A 12,303-nucleotide genomic window follows, 5' to 3' on the forward strand; every position below is an offset into this window, starting at 1 on the left:
CATTAGTTCTTGGCCTTTTTTTCTTTTTTGATAACAGTGGAGGGTTTTATATGTGAAGAAGTAGCAGATGAAACTACAAACTAAATGGGGTTGAATTTTGGCAAGTTTGCTTTGTGGAAGAGTTGGTCCTTCTAATGGACTTGAGAATGAGATATAACAAAATCAGTATGTCACGAAGATAGACTCTCGTGGGTGACATTTCAGTATTGATTGGTTGCTGTCGAAATGGGAGACAAGGGAATTAGTAGTTCACTGAGAAGCAAGTATATAAAAGAGTTGGTTACATTAGGAATGGAAAAGAGTATGTGTGTAAAGCAGAGAAAAGAGATTGAATAGGTTTATGTTTGGGACATGAGGGAGAGTGGAAAAGGTGATCAGTTCTATTTTTATAACTTCAAAAATGTTGAATAATTTTCCATAAGAAAGAGCTTTAGAAGTTTGAGAAGGACGGAGAGTTTTGCATCCTAAGAAAATATAAAACTGTGAATATTAAAATTGAGGATTACCATAGAGGTGAGAAAATCTTCCATATTATAGGCAAAGTGAAATGTCACCACAAAACACACCAAACGCTGGAGTAAGGGAGAAGATTTATTGTTGGGTGGGGAAACCCGATAGGCTGCCTCCCCGGTGCAGTCTGGACTGGGAGAACAGGTCTTACACAGCTTTGCAGAGGTGAGGAAGTGGGAGCAGCAAATCCCCTTATGGTGGGCGTGGAGCTGACACCTGTGGTTGGGCCATTTGTTCACCTGACCTCTAGTAAGCCAGGCTGGGTTAAGAATGAAACTTATTGTACAAAATAGCGAAAGGGCCAGAGCCTAAGATGGTGCCACAGATAAGACCATACCATTTTATTAACACAAAGATGTTAGTCAGTAAACCAAGGAAGCAAGTCTGTCGGAATTGAGGGAACTTGAACGATTTTCATAGCTATTTTTAAAGTCGGATATGTCAAATAAGATCACATTTTATTTCATATTAAAAAAAACTGATACTTTAATATATCTCAGAGGTCTGCAGTGAATCTACCACAGAGTATCACAAAATGATTCTTCAAAGCCCTTGGTATGCAAAGCATAGTATCTTCAGATATAAAGTGAAGTAGTTAGACAAAAGGGTATCTGAAGTTCCTTTCAGCTCTATCCTTCAAAAAGACTGTAAGAGCTGCCATGACCTAGAATCCTAAAGGTTATGAATGTTCATCACCAGTAAGGGGTTAAGTGCTTTCATATTTCATGAAGTATGTGAGGGCTCATTGATGTTCCTCTGATCCCACGAATTTCAGAAACAGAGCAACAATTCAGGCCCAACTAAAAAAAATTCCAAGCACCATTTTATGCATCACAAAGAGAAACAGCAATAGTTGTTCTCACTGAAAAATCTTGTTATAGCCACACCGGACAAGTACATTATCACTCTTAATGTGAAACCACAATTTGGAATCTCCACATTTAAAAATTCTCAGGAGCAGCTTCTAAGGTAGAAATTAAAAACAAAAAGACCTGAAAGGTGACAGGTTTGTGCATGGGCCACTAGTAAACAAGTAGTTGAGAAGATTAAGAAAAGAATAATATTTCAAAACAGTAGAATGAGAGAGCAAGGTTCTAAATGTAACTGTACAACCCTTGGGAACATAAGGCTAAGCTTCTTGTTTCTAAATCATGTCTTCACTGTTGAGACTTCTTTTATGTGCTAAAGCTATTTATAAATCTATCCTTTCTCCAACAAACTAAAAACAAATTAAGAGTACTTACCCTTTTTTCATGTGAAACCATGGTCAAAGTTACACTAGAACTAACTGATATCAACCATGCTCATTTAACTAACTTTTCAGTGGACATTCTAATTTTTTCAGATTTACTTTCACATGCAAAAAATTATTCTTTCACATATAATCAAAAATCCTATAGCTCTATTTGTATATATATAAATAAATTAAAATATATATATGAATAAACTGCTTTAACTCCATGCTTTTATCAATTTTAATTTTTGTAAATTGTAAGAATGTTCCTGGGCTGGCACTGTGGTATAGCAGGTAAAGCCACCTCCTGCAGTGCTGGCATTCCACATGGGCACTGGTTCAAAACTCAGCTGCTCCACTTTCAATCCAGCTCTCTGCTATGGCCTGAGAAAGCAGTGAAAAATGGCCTAAGTCCTTGGGCCCCTGCACCCCTGTGGGAGACCCAGAAGAAGCTCCTGGCTCCTGGCTTCAGATCAGCTCAGCTCCAGCTGTTGTGGTCATTTGGGAAGTGAACCAGTGAATGGAGGATATTTCTCTCTTTCTCTCTCTCTCTCCTTCCCCCTCCCTCCCTTCCTTTCTCTCTCTCTCTCTCTTTCCCTCTCTCTCTCTCTGCCTCTCTGTAATACTATCTTTCAAATAAATAAATAAATCTTTAAAAAAAAGTTGTTTATCTGTAAACATCTATAGCATAATTTTAAATGAGAAATTTTATCCTGTTCCTTTAAATGAACAGTAGAAGTATTTCTATCAAAACTTAACTATATTTCTATTTCAAAATGATAAATTTATAATATGATTTTTTAAAATATTTCATCATTTTTATCATTCAAAATTTTAAGCACTCATAGAATACTGTAGTTTAAAACAAAAAAATAATAAATTCAACCTGTAGTCTCTGACACTATGTTTTTAAGAAAATATTCATACATAAGAATTATTTAAAAATAAGAAAATGTTGACAATTCAGTTTCTAAATGTAAATCATTCACATATTACAGTTATATTTACTTCTACATAGATAGGAATAACAGTGAATTCAGTAAAGATTTAGTATTGTCAAGTTTCCTTGATGCATAAATTTTTTAAAATTTCCAAATACATATTCTATATGAAACTATAACCATCCAATCTCTAATAGTTTCAATATAAGAACAACTTCAGTATTAATTTACTTGGGAACTTTAAAAGATCTCACACATGCCCTTTTGTTCCTCATAGTTGATCAAGAGAAAATAACTGTAACTACTCAGATGTAGTAATAGTAGTAGCACTAATAGTAGTAATCATCATTATACTCCAATTTTAAATGTTTTTTAATTATGTGGTTCCAACCTGGTCTCCAAAGTCCTCTGGGAATTTCCACAATATCACAGGATCTGTAAATAATTGACACAGATCATTAAACAGAGGCACAGGAACACAAGCAACACTCTTGTTAAAGCACTCTTGAAATTGTCATGACCATGATTTTCAAATTTTTCCTTAAACACTGACAGTCTGTAAGGTTCACTTCTTTTATCAAATTTAATATTTTTATCTTTTAATGGATTTAATGACCTTAAAATCAGGGACAAGTGAAATGGATAACTTGATCAGGCTATTTAAATATCAACATTATTTCTTTCACTTTTTTATTTATATATCTTATATTTTAAGATTCTGAATACTTAATTTTCAATTCTAACTACACTTGCAAAAACCATAGGTTCTAATTTTAAAAAAACTGTAAATACAGTAAATATATACTCAAATCTATTTTAACTTGCAAAACAAGACTAAAGTGCAGCACTTTAAATTTAATATCTAACTATATAGTCATATATATAACAACATTGTTTCACAAATATTAACACCAGTTTTTTTATTTTCATTACTTTTCACATTAATTCTCTTCTACCTGGGATAATAAAACAAAGTTATTAGTTTTAATTAGCATTAGTAAATATTTTGGTCATGTATGTATTTTTTAATTGCTAAAAATGAACTTCTGAATACTTCAAATCTATTCTAAAGGGATAGTTTTATTAGATTAATATTACTTCTGAAAACACTTTTGGAAAGTCCAAGATAAAACTTCCACACCAGTTACCATCAAGATGACAGGGTATGAACTCCACTACAAGGAAAGGATACAGTGGATCAAAATAAAGAGTTATGCTTTCAAAAGAGCTATTCCACTATTTATGCAATTCCATGTGGTTTTTGTCATAACATAAAATTCAAGGATGCATAATTTCAAATGTTTTAATTTTTTTAAAGATATATTTATTTATTTGAAAGGCAGAGTTACAGAGAGGCAGAGAGAGAGAGAGAGATCATGTATCCACTGGTTCACTCCCCAGATGGCTGCAACAGCAGGAGCTGGGCCAATCCAAAGCCAGGAGCCAGGAGCTTCTTCTGGGGCTCCCAAGTAGGTGCAGGGGCCCAAGGACTTGGGCCATCTTCCACTGCTTTCCCAGGCCATAGCAGAGAGCTGGATCAGAAGTGAAGCAGCCGGTCTCAAACCAGCACCCATATGGGATGCTGGCACTGCAGGAGGAGGCTTTACCCACTATACCACTGCACCAGGCCCTATCAAATGTTTTAATTCTAAAACTCAATATATACCTAGCAACATTTTAGCATGAGCTGGTTCCTCTTTTATTTTTACTTGCAACAATTTTTTCAAATATTTTCCTTAAGTTGAAAATAAAGCATGTTTTCTGCAAGTAAACTTTTTTACTTATTAAGAAATAAAGGGGAGGAGCCAAGATGGCAGTATAGCAACAAGATGTTCTGAGTCTCACGGGGAAAACAGATAGCTAATAAGGAAAGGGGATATGGGCTGGTGACAGAGCTGTGAGAGTTTCGAGGGGAGAAGCCCAGGAGTCCGGCAGAGACTGAGCAGGACCACACAGAAGGAACAGAGTCACTGAGACACAGCAGAGGTGCGGTGGAGAAGCCCAACGGGGCGACTGACGCCATGCTCTGCCCCTCCTGGGGCGGACCAGGTGAGTCCACGGAGCTGCAATTAGAAGTGAGCAGGAGAGCCGGCGAACTGTGAAATTCCAAGAGGGAAGAGTAGAGGAAAAGACAGAGAACTCAAGCATACCCCTGCCCATTCACATCTCCCCCTCACCCCAGTGGACCTGCAGTCGGCTGGGAGAAGCCATACTGTTTCCATCTCGAATGCAAACACGATGCTACTGGATTTACCTTCCGTGCACACGCCCATCAATTGTGGGGCCACTTCACCACACACCCCCAACCAGAAACAAGGATCGCAACATTTCAGAGTAATTTCCCCTCACCACCACACGACCTGTACGATGGTTTCACACACCAAAGCCCACCTCAAGTAGGTGGGGCTTAGCACACCAGAGCTCTCATATCTGCTCCATCACCATTCAGAAGTGAGCAGGACTTCCAGAGGCGGGGCTACGTATTTCCACTGGCAACACACCGACACATGCAGCTCATAGCAGAGGGGACTCTTGCCACAAGCACCAAGACACATATTAAAGATAAAAGGTATTGGAAATGCAGAAAAACAAGGGGAAAATTTTTAATAAGACTAAGGAAGGTAGTATTAGCCCCAGAATGGAACATGACATCAGCTCTTCAGTAACAGAAGCAGAAGAAGCAGGGATTGAAGATATGCCAGAAAAAGAATTCAGAAAGTTAATCATCAGATTACTTATAAGCAATCAGAAACACACTTATCACCTAAATGAAAAGTGCTGCCAAGAAATTGAAATGTTGAAGAGAAATCAGAATGAAATTATAGGTATGAAGAATTCAATAGAGCAAATAAAAAAATACAGTGGACTGCCTCAAAAACAGAATAAATGAGACAGAACGAATATCAGAACTAGAAGACAAATTTCTGGAAATAACACAGTTAGACCAAGCATAAGAGGAAGAAAACAGGAAAATGAAAAACATAGTTGGAGATCTGCAAGATTCTATCAACATACAGATAATAGGAATTCCAGAAGGCATTGAAACAGAGAAAGGATTACAAAGCCTTATTAACAAAATGATAGCAGAGAACTTCCCTCTTCTGGAGAAAGAAAAAGACATCCAAGTTCAGGAGGCACACAGAACTCCCAAGGAAAAGAACCTCACTTCGACACATAGCGGCAACTCTCCTCAGTAACACATAAAGAAAAGATCCTAAGAGAAACGCCAAATCACATTCAGAGGAAATCCGATTAATCTCAACCAGACTTCTAATCACAAACCCTAAAGGCAAGGAGAGAATGGTGAGACATACTGCAAGTCCTAAGAGAAAAAAACTGTCAACAAGATTACCGTGCCCTGCAAAACTCTCATTTATGAATGAAGGAGAAATAAAGATCTTCCAGGGCAAACAGAAATTGAAAGAATTGGTAAGTATATGCCTAGCCCTAGGAAACATGCTCAAACATGTGCTACACACAAACACAGAAACAGGAACATCACTGGAAAAGTAGATAATTACCCAGCAAAAGAACAAATAAAATCCAAAACAAACTACTTACAGAAACATGGCAGGGCAAAGTCAGTACTTAACAATAGTAACACTAAATGTAAATGGTCTCAGCTCCCCAGTTAAAAGACACAGACTGGCTAAATGGATTAAAAAAAACAACACCTATTTGCTGCCTATAAGAAACACATCTTACCAACAAAAATGCTCACAGTCTGAAAGTGAAACGATGGAAAGAGATAATCCATGCTAACAGAAACCAAAAAAGAGCTGGTGTGGCCATCCTAATATCAGACAAAATAGACTTCAACACAAAAACCATTCAAGAGAGACAAATAAGGAAACTATATAATGATCAAAGGATCAATTCATCAGGAAGATGTGATCATTATAAATGAATATGCACCAAACCACAGGGCACCTAGCTATTGAAAAGAAATGTTAAAGAATTTAAAGGGAGAGATAGATCCAAATACAATAGTGATGGGAGACTTCAACCCCACTCTCAGCAATAGACAGATCAACAAAACAGAAAATCAGTAAGGAAACAACAGAGTTAATCAACACCATAGACCAAATAGACCTAGCAGATATCTGCATAACCTTCCACCCTACAGAAAAAGAGTACACATATTTCCCTCTGGTACATGGAATTTTCTCTAGGACTGACCACATACAAGACCATAAAGCAAGTCTTAGCACTTCAAAAAAAATTGAAGTCATACCATGCATCAAATCAGACCACAATGCAATGAAGCTGGAATTCAACAATTGAAGAATTCCTACATCATATGCAAACACATGGAGAATAAACAACATGTTACTGAATGAACAGAGGATCATAGAAGAAATTAAAAGAGAAATCAAAAAATTTGTGGAAAAAAACGAAGATGACAATACAACATACCAAAATTTGTGGGATACAGCAAAAGCAATGTTAAGAGAAATGTTTATAGCAATTGGTGCCTACATCAAGAAACTGCAAAGGCACCAAATAAATGAATTGTCTATGTACATCAAAGACCTAGAAGAAAAACAGCAAACTAAACCCAAAATCGGTAGGAGGAAAGAAATCATTAAAATTAGAGAAGAAATCAACAAAATCGAAACAAAAAAATACAGAAGATTAGCAAAACCAAGAGCTGGTTTTTTGAAAAAATAAACAAAATTGACACACTATTGGCCCAACTAACCAAAAAAAGGAGAGAAGACCCAAATCAATAAAATTAGAGATGAAAAAGGAACTGTAACATCAGACACTACAGAAATAAAAAGAATCATCAGAAATCACTACAAAGAGCTGTACGCCAACAAACTGGGAAACTGAGAAGAAATTGATAGATTCCTGGATACATACAACCTACCTAAACTGAACCATGAAGACACAGAAACAGACCCATAACCGAGACAAAAATTCAGTCAGTAATAAAAGCCCTCCCAACAAAGAAAAACCCAAGACTATATGGCTTCACTGCTGAATTCTAACATCTAAAGAAGAACTAACTCCAGTTCTTCTCAAGCTATTTAAAACAACTGAAAGGGAGGGAATCCTCTCAAATTCCTTCTTTGAAGTCAACATCACCTTAATCCCTAAATCTGGAAAAGATGCAACAGAGAAAGAAAACTATAGACCAATTTTACTGATGAACACAGACACAAAAATCCTCAACAAAATTCTGGCCAATTGAATTCAGCAGCACATCAGGAAGATCATTTACCCAGACCAAGTGGGAATTATTCCTGGTATGCAGGGATGGTTCAACATTCACAAATCAATCAATGTGATACATCACATTAACAAATCAAAGAACAAAAACCATATGATTATCTCAACAGATGCAGAGAAAGTATCTGATAAACATCCTTTCATGATGAAAACTCTAAGCATTTTTTGTCTAGAAAGAACATTCCTCAACATAATTAAGGCAATTTATGACAAACCCATGGCTATAGTGTATTGAATGGGGAAAAAGTGGAAGCATTCTTACTGAGATCTACAACCAGAAAAGGATGCCCACTCTCCATTGCTATTCAGTATAGTCCTGGAACTTTTAGCCAGAGCCATGAGGCATGAAAAAGAAAAGGGATTCAGATCAGTAAGGATGAAATCAAACTACCCATATTTGCAGATGATATGATTATACACATAGGGGAACCAAAAGACTCTACTAGCAGACTACCGAAACTCATAAAAGACTTTGGAAAATAGCAGGATATAAAATCAACACACAAAACATAACAGAATTGGTTCACACAGACAATGCCATGGCTGAGAAATAACTTCTAAGATCAATCCTATTCACAATAGCTACAAAAAAAATTAAAAATCTTGGAATAAATTTAACCAAGGAGGTCAAAGATCTCTATGATGAGAATTACAAAACTCTAAAGAAAGAAACAGAAGACATAAAAAAAATGGAAGAAACTTCCATGTTCATGGATCGGAAGAATCAATATCATCAAAATGTTCATTCTCCCAAAAATAATTTACAGATTCAATGTTATATCAATTAAAATACCAAAAACAACTTCTCAGATCTAGAAAAAATTATGCCAAAATTTAGAAACACAAGAGGCCTCGGATGGCTACAACAATATTGTACAACAAAAATAAAGCTGGAGGCATAACAATACCAGATTTCAAAACATACTACAAAGCAATTATAATCAAAACAGACTGGTACTGGTACAAAAACAGATGGACAGACCAAAGGAACAGAGTAAAAATGCCAGGAATCAATCCAATCATCCACAACCTATATATATACCTATAGGTGTATGTATACACACACACACACACACACACATATATATATATAAATTTATTTATTTGAAAGAGTTTCAGAGAGAGGTAGAGACAGAGAGAGGTCTTCCAGCCACTGGTTCACTCCCCAGATGGCTGCAACAGCCAGAGCTGCACCAATCCAAAACCAGGAGCCAGGAGCTTCTTCCAGGTCTCCCACTTGGGTGCAGGGGCCCAAGGACTTGGGCCATCTCCCACTGTTTTCCCAGGCCATAGCAGCAAGCTGCATCAGAAGAGGAGCAGCCCAGACTAGAATTGGCACCCATATGGGATGCCGGCACTTCAGGTCAGGGTTTTAACCCACTGAACCACAGTGTCAGCTCCAAAAACCAACTTATATTTGACAAAGGAGATAAAACCATTCCCTGGAGCAAGGACAGTCTCTTCAACAAATGGTGCTGGGAAAACTGGATTTCCACATGCAGAATAATGAAGCAAGACACCTACCTTACACCTTACACAAAAATCCATTCGAAATGGATTAAAGACCTAAATCTACAACCCAATGCCATCAACTTGCTCGAGAGTCTCGTGGAAACCCTGCAAGACATCGGCCTAGGCACAGAGTTTCTGGAAAAGACCCCATAGGCACAGGCAATAAAATCAAAGATTAACAGTGGTATTAAATCAAATTGAGAAGGTTCTGTACAGCAAAAGAAACAGGAAAGTAAAGAGGCAACCAACAGAATGGGAGAAGTCATTTGCAAACCATGCAACTGATAAAGGATTAATAACCAGAATGTATAAAGTGATCAAAAAATCTCAACAATAGCAAACAAGCCAGTAGAGAAGTGGGCAAAGGACTTAAACATTTCTCAAAAAAGGAAATCCAAATGGCCACCAGACTCATGAAAAAATGTTCAGGATCACTAGCAATCAGGGAAATGCAAATCAAAACCACAATGAGGTTTCACCTCACCCCAGTTAGAATGGCTTTCATACAAAAATCGACAAACAACAAGTGCTGGCGAGGATGTGGGGAAAAAGGTACCCTAATCCACTGTTGGTGGGAATGCAAACTGGTAAAGCCACTATGCAAGACAGTTTGAAGATACCTCAGAAATTTGAATCTAGCCCTGCCATATGACCCAGCCATCCTACTCCCTGGAATTTACCCAAAGGAAATGAATTTAGCAAATAAAAGAGTCATCTCAAACTGCATGCTTATTGCAGCTCAATTCACAATAGTCAAGACATGGAATCAATCTAAATGCCCATCAACAGAAGCCTGGATAAAGAAACTATGGGATACGTACTGTATGGAATACTACACAGCGGCTAAAAAAGACAAAAATCTGGTCATTACAGCTAAATGGATGAATCTGGAAAGCATCATGCTGAGTGAAATAAGCCAGTCCCAAAGGGACAAATATCATATCTTCTCCCTGATCTGTGACAACTAACAAAGCACCTTAAAGGAAACCTGTAGAAGTGAAACTGACACTGAGAAGCAATTACTTGAACAGCCTTGCCTTGACTGTCAAGGAACAGTTATTTCATTTTATTGATTGGTTAATTTTCTTTTTTTTCTCTACTTAATACCATTGGATGAACACCTTACTTAACATAGAATTAATCATAGATGTATTAAGTCATTTGAATTAGATCCGTGTTAAAAATAAGAATGGAAATGAGAGGAAGGAGATGTACAGATTGGCAGACATTCCTACAGACTTACCCCTAAGGGTGAAGCTGTAAACTTGCCATGGGACTCCAAATCCCACTTAGCTGGATGGCACTAATCCCATCTTATGTGATAAAGTGATCATATTAAGTATGGAAATGAACATATAGATAGGACGATAAGTCAAAGGAACATATAAATAAGACCACGTTCCTGGTAATAACAATAGATAGAATTACTGGGGCTGGCACTGCGGCATAGTGGGTAAAGCCACCACCTGCAGTGCCACCATCCCATTTGGGTGCCGGTTCGAGACCCAGCTGCTCCACTTCCTATCCAGCTCTATGCTATGGCCTGGGAAAGCAGTAGAAGATGGCCCAAGTCCTTGGGCCCCTGCACCTATGTGCAAGACCCAGAAGACGCTCCTGGCTCCTGGCTTTAGATGGGCGCAGTTCTAGCTGTTGCAGCCAATTTGGGAGTGAACCAGCAGATGGAAGACTTCTCTGCCTCTCCTTCTCTCTCTGTGTAACTCTGACTTTCAAGTAAATAAAAAAAAAAATTTTTTTTAATTACAAAGGAGAGAAAGTTCCAATATGGGAAGCAGTCCACACAGCAGACTCATAGAATGACAAATGCCTTAAACAGCACTCTGCTCTCAGAATCAGCCCCTAAGGCATTCAGATCTGACTGAAAATACCATGAGAGCATTTCAGGTATGGAAAGCCAAGACATAGTGCCAAAAATGGTTCTGCATGAAAGATCTCTGTGAGTGAGACACAGTGGATAGAAGGGGTCATCAAAGACAGATGTACTTTTCCCTGAAGGGAAGAGAGAACTTACACTTGGCATATGGCCCTGTCTAAAAACCAATGGAGTTTGTGGACTCAAAAGGTTTCTGTAGCCTTGGCAGCTCATGTCAAGAGCCTTGGGTGATCACTGATGTAATAAATAAGAGTGTCAATTGTTAAATCAACAACAAAAGTCACTGTGCACTTGCTCCCCATGTTGGATCTCTGTCTTAATGAGGTGTACTATGAGAATTAACGGTAAAACCCATCTTCAAATAGTACTTTATACTTTGTGTGTCTGTGTGGGTACAAATAATTGAAATCCCTACTTAGTATAGAGTTTGTCTTCTGTAAATAAAGTCAGTTAAAGACGAATCTTAATGAAAAATGGAATAGGAGAGGGAGTAGGAGGTGGGATGGGAGTGGGAATGGGAATGGGAGGGCAGGAATGGGGGGAAGAAACACTATATTCTTAAAAGCTGTACATATGAAATTTGTTTCCATTAAATAAAAACCTTCAAAAAAAGAAATAAAAATTTCCATATAAATTAAGTCCTTTAAAACATCTTATAGAAGAAGAATGTATAACACATTGATGATGGCAATATTAAATGATTTTAGGCTCACATACAAAAATGCACACCTTTCCCAACAAAAGGGAAATACATTATAGATCATCTAAAAATCCTCAGATATCAATGTGCTGTAGATAACTGTGTTCAATTTAAAAACATATACATATGTTTACATGGCAGTTCTAACAAAATGATGGATTTGTTTAGGATTTAATTTTATTTATTTAAAAGAGTTACAGAGAGAGGTAGAGACACAGAGAGAGAGAGGTCTTCCATCCGCTGGTTCACTCCTAAAATGACCACAACAGCTGGAGCTGAG

The 12,303-nt window shown here is 37.4% G+C and overlaps 1 protein-coding gene across 12 annotated transcripts in view; it reads right to left on the reverse strand.

The window, feature by feature from the left end:
* Positions 1 to 12,303, reverse strand: part of DENND1B (DENN domain containing 1B) — a 342,830-nt gene that overhangs the window by 237,458 nt on the left and 93,069 nt on the right. For 9 of the 12 annotated variants that reach the window (XM_070055063.1, XM_070055064.1, XM_070055062.1 and 6 more), the window contains exon 3: positions 3,077 to 3,120. The exons of the other annotated variants lie outside the window; for them this stretch is intronic. In XM_070055063.1, the coding sequence (XP_069911164.1) occupies positions 3,077 to 3,120 (44 nt within the window). The remainder of the gene's footprint in view (positions 1 to 3,076; positions 3,121 to 12,303) is intronic. 12 annotated transcript variants of the gene reach the window in all.

Source organism: Oryctolagus cuniculus, chromosome 13, assembly GCF_964237555.1.
Source record: "Oryctolagus cuniculus chromosome 13, mOryCun1.1, whole genome shotgun sequence".
NCBI lineage: Eukaryota > Metazoa > Chordata > Mammalia > Lagomorpha > Leporidae > Oryctolagus > Oryctolagus cuniculus.